General features: G+C 47.1%; 1 protein-coding gene across 8 annotated transcripts in view; it reads right to left on the minus strand.

Moving 5' to 3' along the window:
- Positions 1-19,815, minus strand: part of SLC4A4 (solute carrier family 4 member 4) — a 143,732-nt gene that overhangs the window by 44,485 nt on the left and 79,432 nt on the right. For all 8 annotated transcript variants that reach the window (XM_056490478.1, XM_056490475.1, XM_056490476.1 and 5 more), the window contains one exon: positions 3,513-3,648. In XM_056490478.1, the coding sequence (XP_056346453.1) occupies positions 3,513-3,648 (136 nt within the window). The remainder of the gene's footprint in view (positions 1-3,512; positions 3,649-19,815) is intronic.

The raw sequence follows: 19,815 nt of genomic DNA on the forward strand, positions 1-19,815 counted from the left end.
CACTATTCACCTTCAGCAGTTCTGATTTAATGGCAGGACTCCATTGTCTTAGAGGGCTGGTCCAAACAAAACGATTCTGTGATTCAAATCAGGCAATAAAATATGGAATCAGCCACTGCCAATATGCAGGCAGCATGGAGCACTGCTGTCCCAGGCCCACAGGATGACAAAGGGGAATAGAGGAGCACATCCCAGTCATGTCTGAAGGTGCTCTTAGAGAGCAAATGAGTCACCAAAGGAGAAGGCACAAATTAAGGTGCTCATTCTTTCCCTCCAGCTGCTGTTTAATGATTTAGCCAAGCAGGTCTGAAAAATCCAGAAAACTTATCTCTAATGGAAGGTGAGAGCAAAGGGTAAATCCTGGTTGTGCAAAACATTCTTTACACCCCTAAAACTCCATCCCAACAGCAGGGAAGCAGGAGGCTCCACGTCCCTGGGCTGCAGCCACCCCCACTTCCCCCTGCAGCCTTGACCCTGCCCTTGGCTCTGCTGTGCCCAGCCTGGAGCACACAGGGATGGGCAGCTGGGATGGGATGGGCTGGGGGATCTCACCTGCCCACACCTCCTTCCTTAGCAGCAATGGCCTTGGTGTAAACTGGGGGAGCAGGAAAATGTGGTTCAATAGACCCTAATGACAAAGCACAAATACTTTTTAATCCCCTCTTGAGACCCATTTTAATATATGTGGAAAATGAAAATTCCAGTGACTAATATAAAAGGATTATTAAGAAAAAACCCCATACACGTAAGGTAAGGAAGCTCATAAATTTGTTCAAAAGAATATTATTAACAGCAAGCAAAATTATCTTTAATCCTGAAAAATGTATTACTTGAGGATTAATCAATTATGCTTCACAATTGCAATAATCTCTTTTTGAGACTTTGTTTTTTTAAAGCTGCTTTTTAACTCAAGCTAAAAGACTGACTTTTATCTCTAATTAATAAGGTCCTTTTAGTTCACAAAACCTAAGTGTTTCCTAGGACACCTGAGGGACCTGGGTGGATGCAAATCTGTGCACTTCAGGGGCTTTGTGTGATGTGGGACCGAGTTACATTTACCCTGTAGCAGGAAGGCTGCAAATTACCAGTGTTTGTCCTCCCAGGGAAAGTGATTACTCACAACTATCAATATTTGCTTTTTGTTTACTTTTCTCACTGCAATCCACAATCCCAGCACAATAAACCAAACATTAACTTGCAGACCTGGGTGAACAAATGCCTGCTCTATTCACGCAATCAGAGTGGTGTGTGTTGGGAGGGACCTCAAAGCTCTCCCAGTTCCACACTGCTGCCATGGGCAGGGGCACCTGCCACGAGGCAGGCTGCACTAACATGGGAATGCCTGCATTCCAGAGGTGCTCACAGGACACTGAGTGAAGTAGAAAAAGGAAAAGACCCCCAGCCTGCCATGAAGCTCAGTGAAGTATCCTTGGGGACCAAGACAGGTCCACCACAGCATGGGGACTGTCATTCTATAAGGCAGGGAGATGGCAGGAAGTGATGGGATTACAGAGAAAAGCAATGACAGTGTTGGACTGTGGCATGGTGAATATGGGTTTTTACAACTTCTATTATGATCTTTTTGGTTAATAAGCTGTGCCGGGAATTACATTTTTATCCTTCACCTTTCACACCTGGTAATATCCACACAGCTTTCACAGGGCTGTTGGGAGCGAGGTGCAGCAGACAGAAGGAAGGTGTAGATGTCAGAACAGAGTAGGAGGGAGGTGAGGAAGGTAATTGGACTGTTTGTTCTCTCAAATACAAGTGCAGCCTTTAGCCCTGCCCCTGCGTGCAGGCAGTGCTGCTCTCCCCATGCAGGAGCTGAGCAGTTCCACCCTGGGGCCAGGGGAAGCATCGACTCCTCAAGGTCTCTTCTGCCCTCCCCTCTCTCCCCCACTCACACAGCCCTGCACTTTTTCCTGTGTTCAGTTGTGGGGAAGCTGTTCTGCAGCTGCAGATGCTAAGCAGCCCCAAACAGCTGGCAGACCCTGTGCCCACTGAAGCACAGTACCAGCCAGCTCTGGATGCACTGGGAGATGCTCAGGAGCTTGCAGGAGGTTCTGTGGTGAAAGATTAACTAATTTCAGGAATGTACTGAAAAATCCTGAACAATAAGACACTTTGTAAGATCACTATCCACAAAGGCAGAAGGCTGGGCCAATTTAGAAATTAAACAGCACTTCAACAAGGTGCTTTGTTACATTCAGTGTTGATCCTACAAAGAATCATGGATCCATTCAGGTTGGCAAAGTCCTCTAAGGTCATCCAACCTAAACATTAATCCAGCAAAGCCAAGGCCACCACCAACCCGTGTGCCTAAGCATCACATACATCTACACATTGGTTAAATCCCACAAGAGATGAGGACTCCACCACTATCCTGGGCAGACAACCTAAGGATGAAGAAATTTTTCCTAATATCTGACCTAAACCCCCCCGGCACAACTTGAGGCTGTTTCCTCTTGTCCTGTGGTTTGCTGCTTGGGAGAAGAACCCCACACACAGCTCAATGCAGCACTGCTAACAAAGATGTGTAAAAACACCTAAATCAGGAAGTGCTGAATTCACGCTAAGAAAGAAGAGCTATAAAGGGAGAAAAGGATGAGCAAAAAATCCGAAGTTAGAGGGTAAAAGGTGAAAAGTCATTAAATAAGTTCTCCAAGTGACTGAGAAACAAAAATAAAGTAAGATAAGAGGTAAAGGGGTAGGTGGTGGAGCAGCTCATCAAAACACAGGTAAAGAAGTTTTAGTGACCAAGCAGGGGCTAACTTTGAGCAGACAGTGCCCTTAAGAGGGGGAGGTGGGGAAATAGCTTAGCCCAGCCAGCAAAAAGGAAAAGGAAAACCCCCAGGCTCAGTGAGAGCAACTGGGAATAGGTCAGTGGTGTTCAGATATAAGCTACATGTAACTTGTAGCAGCCAGACCCCAAAAACATCCCAGCTTTTTTGTCATGGCTTGACCAAACTAACAGCAGCATCAAAGAACCCAATCAAGGAACTCAAAGCAAGCATCCCCATTCAGCATTTAACATGCACCTTGAATAATTTCTTCACAAGAAAATACCTTTAAGCTTTTTTTTCCTATTTAAAATGAATTCCACCAGTAACTCACTAGGACAGGGACAGCTAAAATTTCCCAGCCTGTGGTGTGAGGTGGGACCAGGCTCAAAAGCTACTTGGGGGCAATGGTACTGAAGTGGTTTTGCCTCAGCCAATTGCAACTTCTGGCAATTCCGGCGGAGACATGTACCCCTCTGCAAAGCACTACTGAGCCCATACTTCTCTCTCCACAGGCAGACTCTGGCAATCCATCTGGCACTGCTGGTTTCCTAGTTTTCCTTTTGGAACATTCGAACAAACCCTAGAGTTCTCTCATTTACCGCAGAACGGTAACGTGAACTCCCCATGGCACCCTGCAGCACAGGCAGCACCCAGCGGAATGCTGAAGCAGGGATTTGCATGGGAGCTGCTGGCTGCCCTTCCCTGGCAGGGTAAAGGAAAAGCACCCACCTTGCAGTCTCCTTCCACTCCATCTCCTGTCCATCGACAGCCAGCAGCTCGTCCAGCTCGGTGAAGAGCTGCGGGGGCGCGGGGCTGTCATCCTCCTCTCCCAGAATGAAGCGGATGCGCTCGGCGGCGGGGGAGACTGCAGAGGTGAAAATACTGCGGTTAACGGCCTGCGAGACCACCAGGGACGTGCGGCTCCTCTCCCTGCCCTGCTCCCCAAGGCCGTTCAGCTGCTTCTCCAGGCTGCCTCTGCCATCTGACATCCTCGGCGCTGGGGCGGCGGCGAGGGTGCCTCCAGCTCCCTCTCTCCCCTTCCTTGCCTCTCACTGAACTTCTTACAAGTTCAAGCTGGGAGTAAAGTTCAGGAAAACTCGTCTCTTCCTACAGACCTTAACTACGTTACAGCAATTTGCAGTCCTTGTAAAAAAAAAGCACTATGGAGCTCAGAACCAATGTGCTCTGTGGTGCTGCCGGAGGACCTGCCGCTCTCTGAGCAGCCCGGATCCTTCACCCCCTTTTTTATATGACCTAAAACCAGTTCCAGCCAAACCAATTGGGGGCTTGCTGGCACAGAGTCCCACTGCTGGCTTTCTCCTCCCTCCCTGCCAGCCAGGTTTGGGCTGCCATTGGCCTGCAAGGCAGGCTGGAACCTCCCCAGCCCACCACTGGAAAGCACAGGAATACTTAACAGAAGGGTTGTCTCCTCTATACGTGAAGAATGCAACCCAATGCATTTAGTCAGGCACCAATGCACTGAAAAAAACAACTGGTCTTGGTTGGAAAAGACTGCCTGTTTAGGCAAAAGAACTACGTTCAACACTCAGCACAAGCAAAGTCTGTTTGCATTATAAGATGGAGAAAAAGGACAGAAACCCTTTCCTGGTTAAGGATTCAGAATGCAAACCCGAGAACATCACTGTCCCCATCCCAAGGCCCAAGGGCATCTCCTAAAGGTAACTGGAGCCCACAGCACCAGAGTCACCTTGCTGGAGGGCTCCTTGGGGTCTACAGCCTTTTTTTCAGCATATCACCTTAAAACAAAGGTGTGACCATGTGCAATTTTAAGACAGGCATCCTTTCTGCTGGATGTTTATCAGCATTAGAGATACACAGCAGACTATGAACTTTGAACAGTTCTGCTAAAAACTTCTTTCTTTTCAAAAGATCAGCTGTCTGTCTCTTGCAAAATAATTAATTACACCAGGTGTCCAACCACATTGATTTTTCCAAACAGACTCTCAATTTGCAATGGGAATAAAGAAATCAGTAAAAAACATGCCCTTTACTCCTTTTTCTTTTCCTTAAATAAATTTTCACAGCTTTCTTCCTAAATTACTCAGAGTGATGATGCTTCAGTAATAGAGATTTCTTTTTGACTGAAAGTATATTTGTAATCATAAACACTTTGGAACCTCCTGGGAGCCAAGGACCTTGCCCCACAGCTACAGCAGCCTCCCCATCACGAGGCATTCAACTTCCTACAGGCTCCAGGAGAGCTGGAGAAGGATTTCAGACAAGGGCCTGGAGTGACAGGACAGGGGCAATGGCTTCCCACTGATGGAGGGCAGGCTTACATGGGATATTGGGAAGAAGTTCTTCCCTGTGAGAGGGGTGAGGCCCTGGCACAGGTGCCCAGAGAAGCTGTGGCTGCTCCTGGATCCCTGAAGTGTCCAAGGCCAGGCTGGATGAGGCTCGGGGCAACCTGGCCTAGTGGAGGGTGTTCCTGCCCATGGCAGGGGGCTGGAATGAGATGCCAGACCATCCATTCATATCATGCATGTTCCATTGTCCTCTTTACCTGCACGAATGAATCTCAATGTACTTTTATATTCAAACAGAATACAAACATCCCAGCTAGAAAACAAATAAAATACATGTCCATCTTGTTGCTTCAAAGAGCAAGGTGGACCACTGAAGTGGCTGCTGCTTGGAAGAGGCTGTAAGAGAAAGGACTGCAGAGCTACTTGAGCTGTTGAAGGCACCCACTGGAGCAAATGGGGAAAGTCTGGAGTCACTCTGAAGTGGTTTTACTAAATGGAAGTGTTACCCCTGACATTCCCACCCATAGCATGATCATTCCACACTATTCTGCACACTGAACCTGGGTGCCCAGGTCCATCACCCCTTCTTTCTTGCCTGCCTCCTCTCCCTGTTGCTAATTTCCCATTATCTGCACTTAGGGCCGATGATAAGGTTCCCAATCCCATTAGGGCATTTGCTGGGTCACAGGTGCCTGATGCTCACTTGACCACGTGTTCTTTATGGCAATTTTGTGGGTTAATGGGCCGTTCATGGCTGTTTATGCGCCCTCTTTAGCAAGGAGAACATATTTTCACCTTCCTCTGCAGTGAACACTGTGTGCTGGGCACAGGCAGTGGCTGAGCACTGGGCTCAGGGGCTGAAGAGTCATTAACTCACAGGGTGACCCCTCAGCCCTCTGCCTGCCCGACCTTTGAGCACCAGCTCACCAGCCTGCCCCAGCCTTGGCCATCACTTTGGCTTCCACCTCAGCCCTCCAGCTCAGGAGCTGCTCAGACCAGCACTGCTGATGCCAGCAGCAGCTCAGGCTGGCCAATACTGTTTTCCTTGCTGTATTATTCAAGAGAACAACCTGGTGGTCAGCAGACACTTGCAGCAGAGAAAAGGCTAATCCATGAATTTAGATGGCTGGGGTTATATTTTTCCCCCGAAGGGGAGAGGAATTAAGATATTAATTGCAGTGGGTTGAATGTTCCAACACAACATGGATACAGAGGCAATACCATCCATGGGGGATGTCTCTCACTTCCCTCTCTTCCCTTTCCTGTTCCATTCAGCCACACACACTCTATGAGGCAGCTTATAAAATCATATCTTGCTCAAGAGCAAACACATCAGCAATTTCTCCAAGTTCAGCTCAGGCCAATTCTGAGTACAATGTACACCCTCAGGTCCCCAAAGGCAAAAATCAATCTCCATCAAGAGAGAGGAATCTCAGGGAGTTCAGAAAATGGGGAGAGACACGTTCTAGCACAGCAACCTCAAATCAGGCATGGCTGAGCTTCCCCATTCTGCTCCAGCAATGGCTTTGGTGGCAGCCCTCCCTCACTGCCTGCCTGCCTGGAAATGCCAGGGGGCTCTGTGGCACTGGCCCCCATGCCAAAGTCACCTCCTGCTTCTGTGCCAAGGGCCTGGCTGGTGGTGGGAGGCAGGCAGTTTCAGCCTGGCTCTCTGGGTGTGCAGTGCTGCCTTGGTATGGAGGATGGGGGTATCTGTGTTGAGGCACAAGTTAAACAGCCTCTTCACTCAGCCAACATGCTTTTCCTCCTGCTTTTCCAGCTGGCTGCTATCAGGGACACTCCTGAAAACCCTGGGGACCTGCACATCACTCAAGTGCTTCCTTCATCCGAGGTCAAAGGACCATCAGACACAAAGTTCTCTGTTACTTCTAAGTGCGTTGGCAGCTACAGAAATCCCTGAGCGACCTGGTGCAAATCCCTCCCCAGAGCCTGTGGAACCAGTATCAAAGCAAGCTGTTTGTCAGATGTGCTTTCCAGGCAGGCTTATTAAAATGGGACATGATCCTACTCCTGTTCCTTCCTAGGGCTGCCCTTCCTCTGTCAAAGCTCAGGTCACATCCATCTGCAGTGACACACTTGTGCAGACACCTGTAAGAGATTTCAACTTGTTTCATTTCCAGTTCAGCTGACCTCCCTTCCAAAATTCTCCATTGCCAAAATCAATTTTAATTGCGTATCACTCAACACAAGACCAGCTAAAGACAAGCAGAGAGGCTTTGGTGGCCCACAATCCCAGCAGCTTCCTTTAAAGAGATCCCTGAACAGAATCCCACCTAAAAGCCAGAGCTGCTGAAAACAATCCCTGGGACTCCAGTGCATCCAACACACCGAGCCAAGGCCACAGGGCAACCCAAGGGATGCTCTCCTGATTTACCAGCAATACTGCCCAGCACTTCTGGAGCACGCAGACCATGCCATTCCTGCACCTCCACAGGTCAGAACTGTTATTTCCTTTATGGGAGGGAGAGGGATGACTGCAGGCACAACGAGCTCCTGCAGAACAGCGCAGGTGAGAACTGATTCCCTGATTCCCCAAGGGCAGCACCAAGCACGGGCACCCCCGAGTGCCACCGAAGGAGCCAAGCACACATGGATTTACCCGTGACGCCTGCTTTTGGAAAGGCAGCCTTTCCCAGGGTCCCACAGACCCCCTGGCTGATCTGCTCCCCAGCTAATCGCCCTAAGCAAGCGTGAGAACTCCTCCTTTGCTCGCTCTGCCTGTGCTTAGCAGTGATTACTTTCTGACCCCGTGCTGGGGCGGGCTGGCTGCGAGGCAGATTAGACTCTCCACAGGCAGGACTGGCAGCGGGGAGGGAACGCTCCCCACACTACCTGGATCCCACCCCAGGCCACTTCTTGCATGACTGTGGGCTGCAGAGAATGCTGCTCTCCATTTGCTCCATCTTGGAGCAAATCCACCCTATCCTTTGATAGTGCCCCTTCCCAGACACTATGAACAGCACTGACTGCCTCTGCAATAATCCATTTTTTGCTGGACTATTGGACTGCATGATTGTACATGTTTTCCTGTAAGCTCCTCTGCAGCATGTGGTGTATATTAAGTGTTTGATCTGCAAGAAATCCTCAGTATTGGACAAATTCTTACTAACACTGTGTTCTCTCAAGTGCCAGAGGAACAGCAGCATTTACATAACAACTTGCTGGGCATTCCCAGCTCCCTTGGTCTTTGGTGCTGTGCCTACAGATACTTCATTAAAACGTTCCTTGAAGATGCAGAGAGAGAAAAGGGACCCTTCTTCCAAAAATGTTTCACATTAACTCATCTATGGATGCAACGTGGACAATCAGTCTGGGAAACTTCTAAACAAACTCAGCACTATCTCATGAAAATTTGGTGACCCTTATCCTAAAAGGCAATTCCTATAAAAGAACACAGCCTGCCAATTCCATCCACATGGCTATGATGGAGAGACCACCCCATGCTATACCCCAAGTCCCATGATGAGCTTTTTCCAGCATTGCTCCACTCGAGGGAGACTGTGCCTTCAAAGACTGTTTTTCCCAGCTGCAGCCAAAGCCAGTGATATCTATATAACCTGCCAGAAGTAGAGGCAGCTGCAGAATCCCAAGGAAATGGCAATGGATAGCCTCCCACAGACAATTAGCCACTTGAGCCAAACTAAGTATTTTATGTATTAACAATGTAAGGCTCTGCTGTTCACATCAGTCCCCTGATTCCAAGAGTGTGGAACTGGGCATATGTAAGCACTGCAATTCCCCATGGGTATGCCACAGCTAGCTGCTAATCAACAGTGACTGGCTTCCAAACTGATAAAAAAATGCAAAATTTATCTTTCTATATCACATTTTTAAATTTCCTAGATTCTCTGGGTGCCATTCTTAATTCCATTACAGGCAGCAATTACTATGACACTTACTTTTACAAACCAACTAGTCCATAGTGACACACCATACTGGTTATAAACCCTGATATAAACTACACCATAAGCAATTCATTGCAAAATATGGGTAACAAAGGTATTTTTTACTAGTCCTGGAGGTCAGCCATCTTCCAGTTGTGTCAAACTGCTACAGCAGCACATTTTTAAGAAGCTATTCCCAAGCAGTTGCCAAGAAGACTTTAATAAAGAAAGAGCAGCATCTAGAGAAAGCCTGGCTTTCTCTGGAGCTCTGGAACATTTCCTGCTGTCACAAAGACACAGGATGCTGTCTGGCATCACACCTCCATTAGATCTGAGCAACAATCAATTCCCCAATGAAACAGCAGCACAGTGGCTACCACATAGAGCTGAGCTCAAAAATCACTCCCTAATTCTCATTATTCTCCTTCTTTGGCTTTTCTTGGTTTCCCTTTTTAAAGCATGTGGCTTTCAGAGTCTCCTTCCTGGAGAGACTGGTACTGTCCACCTCTCTGGGATCCTGCTGGGTCCTGTTCTGGTACCTTACACACTGTAAGCACACCACGATCACACACAGCTCCTCCCATACTCCATCAGTATCACTGCACCATGTGGCCGCAAAGCAACTGCTCATCATAAGCACAAGGGATAACTCCTGCTCCTCTGGTGAACAACAACAAAAAACCCTTTCCTTTCCCAACACTGAAATGCTGCTCCCCAAAGACAGTTTTAAAGATGGTTTGATATGCTGCAGTCCCTGAAAGTAGTGTCATTTCCTTGCATCAGCCAAACTCTAGCTCAGTCCACCACAGCTCATTTACCTGTTTGGGTAACAGGGAGGTTACAGGGACACTTCTAAGGACACAGCTATAAGAGCTCTGGCTCTTCTCTTGAATTGAAGCTTCCACTCAATGACAGGAGGAAACTTCCCAAGCAACCCCCTGGCTGCAATAGCCAATTTTCTGCCTATTAAGCTGTTCTCACAAGCAGGGTTTCATCACTGTCTATTTGTCCCGTTCAATCAATCTCCGCAGCAACCCTGACTGTTTCAGCACTTCTGGAAGTCTCCTTCAGCAGGGGCTGGGCAGGACAGAACCCACCCACAGAGGGAGGAAACTACACACATGTGGCTGGGGATTTTCTGCATTTATTCCCACAGTTTCCATGCATCCTGAGCCCTTCTCACTGAAGGGAGTCTCGTGTCTCTGGCTGCAGCAGAGCCCACCTCCGTTACTAGGCAGTTTTTCAAGGAGTACTGAATGTTTCTGGCATCCACACTTCTTGCTTTCAGCTCTTTTCATTCTGTCCCCTCTGTTTTCCATGTTGCCAAACACCTCATCCATTCTGGGCACAGAGGGAAATGAGTGTTATTATTCCTTACCATCCTTGCAGAGACCAACTGCTGCACGAGAGCTGAACTCACGTGTTGGGGGTTCTGCAGGTTGTTACTCATTCCTGATCACCTGTCCTGCTTCAAACTCCTCATAGGAGAGGGAAGCCTAGGTGTAAATACATATTTTATAGAACCCCAGACTGGTTTGGGTTTCAAGGGACTTAAAGATCATCTTGTTCCAGCTCCCTGCCACAAGCAGGGACACCTTCCACTAGCCCAGGTTGCTCCAAGCCCCCTCCAACCTGGCCCTGGACACTTCCAGGGATGGGGCAGGCACACCTTCTCTGGGCACCCTGTGCCAGGACTCAGCACCATCACAGGAAGGAATTTCGTCCTGATATCTAACCCTGCCCTCTGTCAGTGGGGAGCCATTCCCCTTGTCCTACACACACCTCCACACTAAAAGCAGTATCACAGAATCACAGAACTGTGGGACACCAGGCAGGAGACACCTCAAGGGCCATCTGGTCCAACCAGCTCAGAAGCCAGAGTTCAGGAGGCCACTTCACCTTGACCTGCAGCAGGAGGAAGGTGCCAACCTCCTTTGAGATGCTTTGAAAAAGGCTTGTCTATTTTCCCACCACCTCCAGAAAAGCTTTGCTCAGTGACAAACTGCCCTTTTGGCTCAGAACAGTTCACAGCCGCTTATCTAAAAAGCTGCAAAGCCAGCCTGAGAATCCAGACAATGCTTCCATTGACTAGGAGAGCCCCAGGATTGACTGACAGGGTGGTTACAAAACCAATTGGTTTCAGGTCTGGGTGCTGCTTTTCCTCGTATTTCCCTGGTGTTGCAAAGCAGGCTCCATGGGGTGGATTCATCCCTACAGACCTGCCCCTTTGGGTGCCTGCATTTATTGTGTGTGTTGATCCTGATTACCATCACTTCCCTCACTTGGCATCCCTGGGGATGTTAGCACCATCCCAGTGGAACTGTCCCCACCAGTCAGCAGCGTGGCAAAGCAAAGTTTTGCGTGGATAAATCAATTCTCGGAAGGCATTTCTTTTTCTCTCGAGGTCGAGTCAAGGGAACTCAGAAAAGGGCTCTTGCAATGGCATTTGGGAGAGAAAGACCCTATTGAGACAAAGACACAATAACCAGTTTTGCCCCTGCCTTTAAAAATTAACCACCATTAACTCCGGGCTCGGCAGGGCTCCAGGCTGCCAGCAGCACACTCCTTCCAAGCAGCTTCCCAGAAACTCCCAATTCAACTTGTTCTCAAAAGCCTGGTGACATTTGGGCAGCTCCTGCTCTTCATCGGTTTCCCCTTGCAACAGCAAGTGAAGTTCAAGCTTCTGCCTCCTTTTAACTCTGAGCTTCACAGACGCACCCCCACCTCCTACACAAGCACCAAACCTCCAGGGAACATGAGTATGGTGGAAAAAACCAGTGGATTTGCTGGGGTCCCATCCATGCTGAAAGATACTTTTACAGCTTTAAGCAAATTTTTGTAATTCAATCAAGGAAACATAAGTATAAACATTTCCACTTTCAGGAAAGGAACATGACCAGGATCTGTACTAGTAAAACTGTGTGCAAGAAAAATAAAAGGCCATTATCCAATGGATTTATCCAGGAAAATTAAGCACAGGTTGGCTTTCAGTAACCGAATGCACTGTAATTAAGATGAATATAGTGCAGAAAAGGCTACTGCCAAAACTGAAAAAGGAGGAAAGCAGCTTCAAACAAACTCAACTTGTTTTTTCACTAAAAGATGAGAAATCTGGTATCTAGAGACACATTTGGGGACTCCTTATGGAATGCAACATGAGCCATGCAGAGAGATACTTTTACCAAAACAACAAAGAGGCTCTAAAGCAGCAGCAAAGCACAAATACACAGAATGAGGAGGCAAAGCCACACTTCACTGCACCATTTAGGAACATCTGGGTCTGAGATAAGCCCAGGTCAAAGGAAAACTACCAGAAATGAAAGATTCTACTGAAAACTGGAGGATAAGTACGTGAGGCACACAAGGAAAATGAATTATTTAAGACCATTAGCAGCAGGAGCTGGGGAAGCAGAGGGTGACCTGGACCACCTTGGAGTGAGACAGCCAATTAAGGGGATTAAAAATTGTGCAGAAAAACAAGGCAGCCTCTTGGTGAGAAACTCCAGCACATGGGTGGGTGCACAGGCAACCAGCCTTTTCCAAAGGTGAAGGTGGGAGGAGGCAGGTGGCTGCAGAACACAGAGGAGAAGATGGAAATGAACCCAAGAGCAGTGAGTGGTCAGGCCCTTTGTGCTCACACCTCACCAGACCCTTCCAGACCCAAGGTTTTAGTCAGGTCTGGAATGTTTCATGCAGCACAGATCTTAAAAAACAATAGCCAATCCACAGAATTGGAACTGCTATCCAATGGGATACCATCTACCATATTTCTATCATTTCTTTCTAGGCTCCACGTTGTGGGTTGTGGAGGCCTTCCTTGCTTCCCAAAGCTGCACAAGGTTACCATGCCTTTATTTTTCTTACACAACTAAAACCACATGGAATCTAAGCAGCCCCAGCCTGATGGGACTTACCCAGACCGGGGTGGCTGCAGTTAAAAACAAAACCATTACCAGAGTTCTCCCAAGTGCTACTAAAGCAGATTTTTTTTTCTTTCTTTTAAGCTCCTAAATGCAACTTTAGCAATTATTGGTTTAAGTAATTGCCTAACACTTAATGCTTACAGCAACATTTTACAACTAATTTACATGTAGTTCACTAAATGCTTTAGGGTTAATTGGTCTTTTGTTGTGCATTAAGCAGCTCGTTAATGATTAGAGAGTTGGGAAGAAAACCTAAGTAGGAGGTCGGTTTGGGGATGGCTTGGAATGGCTGGAGGGGATTTTTGCAGAAGCATTGACCTTCCTAATGGTCAGGCCCAACCTAGCACGATATGGTGTCTTTTACAGGGTCACTTCGAGGATACAAGAGCATCACTGTACTGCATGTGAGGGACAGATGAAACCACAGCAAAGGAGAGAGAGAAGATGCAATTCCTTGCACTTGGCAAGAATAGTGTTATTCTGCCTGTGCTTAAAGGGAGCCCCAGGAGACCCAAGTATTCCCTGTCCTGAGCATCCAAAGGTATCAGGATGATCCCATGAGTAGGAAAAGTAAGAATGTGCTTCCTCGGGGCTCTGTGTCACTGCACTGCCATCTAAGGACAGAGTGCTCCAGACATGAAATCGTAACTTAGCATGCAAGGTTATAACTTCATTACCAAGCTGGCCCTGCTTTGAGCAGAGGTTTGGACTTGCTGAGGCACCTTCCAACCTCATTTATTCCATTCCATTAGTGAGCTTCCCAGAGAGATGATCTCCACTCCAGCTACCCCATCTGCTGCCCAAACACCACCACTCAGCCAGGGAGCAACTTTTAGTAATAAAGAGACTGGAAACCCCCTGCTGGGTTTAAGGCTCTGCTTGGCATCCTGGCCTGGAGAAGGAGAATGGAAAGGACAGTAATAAAACACCAACTCTCTATCAAAAGATACTTACAAACTCTTTGGAAACAGCAAGGGCTGCACCAGCACAACCAAGACCAAACAGGAAAACAGCAAAACAAAGCTGAACTGCTTCCTTTGCATTTAGGGAATCGACTGTGACCAACCCAACAGGGAGTCAAACTCTACTTTTTAAATCCTTCCCCAGGCACAAAAAACTCAGTGGCATCAAAAGCACTGAGCACTCAGGCAGACTTACACATTTTCCAGGACTTAGGAAAAAAATGGGGAAAAATATAAGAGAGGAACAAATCAGCCAGGTACTACTGGTAAACTTTTAAACAACTTAGGATGGAAAGAGCAAAGCAGAAATGAGCAGTCTTTTCTAAACTGTATTCTATCAGAACAGCATTGCCTCCAGTGCAAATCTCTTTACAAGCACTGATCTCCTTACAGTCGTTAAATGCCATCTTTATTTCTTTTTAATTGGTCCCACTGCATTTTAAATTGCTTTTTAAAAGTATAGCCAGAGCATATAAACATGATGTGTTGAAACACAGAACTGCTAAAATACAGGAAATAAATCTGAAAAGTTTGTGGGTTTACTACTACTCAAATTTCATTACCCAGAAATAAGGAATGTACTAATTTTAAAACAAAAATACTTGACTATTAAGCAAGTCTCAGTGTCTGGCAAGTTTCTGCAGATGATTAATTATTATAACTCAGCAAGGGGTGCTGCTGCTCTCCTTCTGACCCTGCACATGCTCCAGGTGGGTTTAAGAATAGCAACAGCCAAATGTCACTCTTCCTCACTTTTATTGTCTTCCTGTTCCCAGCACTTCAGGCTCCTGTTCCCCCTTCCCTGTTAGGATCAGGACTCTGGGCTTGGACTAGTCTGTTTTGCTGATGCAGCTTAGTGAACGGCCACAAAACCAGTTAGATGGCCTTGAAACCAGTTAGATGGCCATGAGACCAGTTAGATGGCCTTGAGACCGGTTATGTGGCCATGATTTTTTTTACAAAGAGGGTGGGAAGATACTGGCACAGAGAGGTGGGGGATGCCCCGTCCCTGGAAACATCCAGGGCTGGGTTGGATGGAGCTCTGAGCTCTGTGGTCTAGGGGAAGATATCCCTGACCATGACTTTGAAGGCCACTTCCAACCCAAACCCCTGTGCCCTTTTTCACGACTCCATGGAATGAGTTTTGTGGCTACAAAACCAGCTCGGTGGCCACAAGAGCGAGAGGGAGGGGCAAAGGAGTGGGGGTGCGGCGGGAGCCTGGTACAGGAGATGTGCCCCTGCCAAAGAGCTGAAATTGGGGATAACCCCTCAGTGGAGCTGTGGAGCTCCCAGCCCAGCAGCTGGGCCAGGCTCAGCTAGTGCTGGGGATATTCAAAGGGCCATGTGCTGATGCCAAGCACGCAGCTCCTACCACAAGGGTCGCTTTGTCTCGCGTCCCCTGCACCTCCCAGCACATGGGAAACTTCAGAATTCCCTTGCTGAGGAGAACAACTAAGCTGAGTAACTTGGAATTACAGGCTTTCAAGGTTAGTTTGCTGCTGGAGCCAAGACATATTTCCAGAGCTTCTCAGAACTGAAAACAACCTCCTACTTTTAATGACTTGCCTTTTATCTTTAATAAGGGATTAGGAGCTATTTTTCCAGCTAATACCTTAAAATCCAGATAATCATAAAAGCAATCAGTAATACCCAATATATGTTAATTACTCATTTTCTTCTCGTCTCTGACTGCCCTGCTGTCACTCAGGGCCATTAATTTGTCTATAACAAGGCTGAAAATCAAAATCAACAAAAGGCTTCAGGTCCTCTGGGGAGTCACAGGTTTGGACTTGGGGGATTAACCACAGATTATATCTACAACAACAGCAAGGAAAACAACATTATGGCCAAAGAGGTGCTGAACTATCCCACCAGCCATTTACCTATGCCTGGACCTGCTCGTTCCCACAGGAGTCAAGCAAAACAAAAGACTTTTAAAATAAGGTAACGGGGCACTGAACAAACTTGACAGCACTAAGGGGAGCCAAAGCTGCACTCACCAAGTTATTCCCAGTGAAATGTGACTCTAAAATAATTTGACATTTTCCACACTAAGTTAGACTGGCCTTTCCAAAGGGAATTTACAGGAAGAGCAAGTATAGAAGCTTTACATTCAAGATCTGGTGCTGAAATAATAATGCTGATCAGCACATTGCTCAGACAGGTCATACTTGTGACAGTGGAATTCACAGTTCCTTGGATGTAATGGATTTACCAGAATATTGTTCAGGTCTTAAGGAAAAATGGAAGCAGGAGCAAGATGGATGTACCTACTTGGATTTACATCCAGCATTTATGTTCTGCCCTCTCTCCCTGCACAGCCATTTCTTCCATTCCTGAAGAGCTCTGCACTGCCCTGACAGGGGTTTAATCCCTCGTGCCTCAGAGCCAAACTGTCCCCATCACATTCCTGCATGTTTTCCCATGAGTGCACCCTGCGTTTGCAGTCCTGGCTCCCTGGAAACCGCGCACATCCCTCCAGGTGATTTCCTGACCCCCCAAACCCCCTCCCCTAATCTCCGGAGTCCCCGTCACGTATCAGCGCACTCATCTGGCTCTGAGCTCTATAAATAGAGCCCTGCCTGCAGACAGCAGGAGCCCGGGGCTGCTCCTGGCTCACGTAACCGCGTACGTGTCTCCTGTCTGCAGCGCGACCTGCCGCCCTGCCCTGCCCGGCCAGCACCCACAGCACGCGTGGGAGGTCAGCCCCCACAGCACCCACAGCACGCGTGGGAGGTCAGCACCCACAGCCCCCACAGCACGCGTGGGAGGTCAGCCCCCACAGCACCCACAGCACCCGTGGGAGGTCAGCACCCAGCGCTCCCCAGGGGACAGCAAACACATCTCTCACAGGAAAACAGTAAGAGTTCTCCCTCCCTGGGAGGGTCCAAGGCCAGGCTGGATGGAGCTCAGAGCTACCTGCTCTAGTGGAAGGTGGCCCTGCCCATGGCAGGGTGTGGAACTGGACGGGCTTTAAGCTCTCTTCCAGCCCAGGCCATTCTGTGATGAGTCTATGAACAGAGAGCACAAAGTTCATGTTTTATTCCAAAGACTTGAGCAGATCAAATTGCTTAATCCAAACAAGCATCAAAAATTTCAGCCATAATAATAATTTCAGCTCAGACTACACGAATGTGCTAATCCAGTTTTTCACAGTGGCATCTTGTATAGGGCAGATGGAATACTGCTGTTGGTTTACACTATTAAATTATGCAGCTCATTAAAGAAATTAAATACCATGTGACAAAAGGAGAGGCTGTTTATTTCTTCAGCTAAAAGGAAGGGATGGGAAGATGAAATCTAAGGAGAAGAGGGAACTCAGCTAGCTCATTAGTTCAGATAATGCTCCCTTAATTCCTAAAGGGATTTCCACTGGAGAGAAAACCCAAACACCAAGTAGTTGCACCACTACCAAAAAAGACAGCCTTCACCTTGGATATTTTTAATGGAATTTCAATTTCCATCCACATGCAATTTGAAAAAGATGACCTAAAAGGAAGTCCTCTCCATCTCCAGGTGGATACCATAATGAACATCTGGCATCCAATGCACAAGACTCAGGATGCTGGATACCTGCACATTATGATGTCAAATTACACCAGGTATTATAAAGTGTGACTTGGCTACCAAAAGGGAACAGCAGATTCAGGGTGAAAGAAATATTAACAGCAAATCAAGTCCCCTTAAGGAAATCATGACAATGATATCACCAGATTAAATCCATTATTTAAATTAAAGTTCCCCACTTGCAGATTCAAATGAAGCATGACTTCTTGTACTCTGGGTTTTTTTAAGGCAAACATGAAGAGCTGATGAAGTGTCTCATACATTACTTCACCCACTAAGTTGAACTCTCCATAGTGAGGAGCTCATTTTCACGGCTCCAGGGAAAGAAGAAGCAGGACCCCGGTGAAGAAGGTACAGAACAGTCTGGAAGTGCGAGGCAGCACTGAATCACAGAATCCCCTAGCTTGGAAAAGACCTTTAAGAACTGAAAGCTGCAATGAAGCTGCAGTATGGAAAGGAATTACCCAAGAATATGTAATACACAATCCAAGGCATACACAGATCCACCTCAGCCATTCTGGACTGCAGAACTGTAACTGATTTATTTGTGTACACACACCAGGAAGAGATTTTTGTATTTCTTCTCAAAGGCTTGGCTTAAAGCCTACTGAACTTGGGGAAAAAAAAAAAAAAAAAAAAAAAAAAAAAAAAAAGGAATACTATGTTAAACAATACACAGGTAATTTTCAGGGAAATTAAATTCCCCAACTTCTCCTGACTCCTAGTTCCAAGTATTCTTTTAAAGCCCTACATTAAACTAAGGTGCTGAACAAAGAGGTCCATCCCCTCTTTCCCCAGTCCTCCACCACAGAGCAGTAGGTAAACTTTGGCCAGGATGCAGCTGTGAGAAACAGGAACACGTGTTCCAAGGATCCCTTTTCCAGGAGCCATCATGCTCTGCACTATCACTGCAGTGACAAAGTTCTGAACAAGGAAAATGAACTTGTAAGGGGGCTCCATCTATTTCAGAGCAAGAAACTCCATCACATGGAAAAGTAGAACCAGGCAAGGACTGTTTGCTACATACTTCCGTTAAATGCATGAAAGAAAAGATGATGTAGAAAAAATATTGGTTTTCCAGGTGTTCCTCAACTTTCTGGCACCAGAGAAGCCATGAAGCAGGCAACAGCTCTTTCATATATACCTGATCCCTCAACAAGAACTCAAGTTCTGCTTAATTTTGAGATGAACTCAAACCTCTGCCTACAAAATCACATCACAGATGAGAACAGTTCAATGCACTGATTTAGATAACATAGCTTTTCTTCAAAACACTTTTATTTTTTATCTGCCAAAGAGACAGGAAACTGTGAGCAATAAACCTCAAGGATGTTTTTTCCAAGATTTGGAAGCTGTCTTCCAGTGTAGATTCCCATTTTAAGCACATGCTTTTCCTAACTGAAAGGAAATACGTGACCTTGATAGTAAGCTAAATATTCCTCACAAAACATTTACTCTTGCTGTGCAAAATCTGTCTGCTCTTCCCAAATGAAGGACACCAAACCCACATTCCTCAGAAAAATGTCACACCAGATTTAATTGGAGGAGGATGTGTTTACAACAAGTTCAGCACTGACCTTATGTTTCTGAAGCTGTTAGCTTCCAAGTAAAGAGCATTTTTCCTTCTGCATCACGTGCTGCCTTGGCTGTGAGGGCTTTTCCAGAGCCAGAAGGATGTTCTTCACAGATATCACTACCTCTGCATCAAGGGCACCTGACAGAGCACCAAATACCACCTAACGCTGTCCCTGTCCCCAAAAACATCTCAAGCATTATTAACATTTGTATCCAGGATAACTCCTCTTACAACCTGAAACTACAGGAGGAGCAGTGTCCCCATGATAGAACCCCAGAATGGTTTGGGTTGGAAAGGACCTCAAAGTTTATCTCATCCTAATCCCCTGCCATGGGCAGGGACACCTCTCTACTAGCCCAGGCTGCTCCAAGCCCTGTCCAACCTGGCCTTGGACTCTTCCAGGGATGGAGCAGGCATCACTGCCCCAACAGGGAAGTAGTTTTTCCTGATCCACCATCCAAGCCTGCCCTGCCAGCCTGAAGCCAAGATGAGCCATCCTGCCAGGAAGAGTCCCCAATGGCAGTGGTTCCTGCATACTCTGTGTCCATGTAGAGCTGACCTGGCAAAATCCTGCCTTTCATTTTCCCACAGGAAAACAAACAACCCTCAGCGTCATCACTGCTGCCACACACCTCAGACAAGTAGAGGCAGCAAGAGAAACTGCTCACAAGAAATACTGTGTGCCTGACCCACAGAGACCAAAAAGATGCAAAATTCCTGCAGAGTTCCAGAGATGGCTGCACAGGCCAGATCACGGATGTCACAGGCTTAGATAGTTGCCATTTCCAAAACTTCCCCCTTGCAACCTCTTTTCCAGATGAAATCTCAGAGGAAA

This window comes from Oenanthe melanoleuca, chromosome 4 (assembly GCF_029582105.1).
Source record: "Oenanthe melanoleuca isolate GR-GAL-2019-014 chromosome 4, OMel1.0, whole genome shotgun sequence".
Lineage (NCBI taxonomy): Eukaryota > Metazoa > Chordata > Aves > Passeriformes > Muscicapidae > Oenanthe > Oenanthe melanoleuca.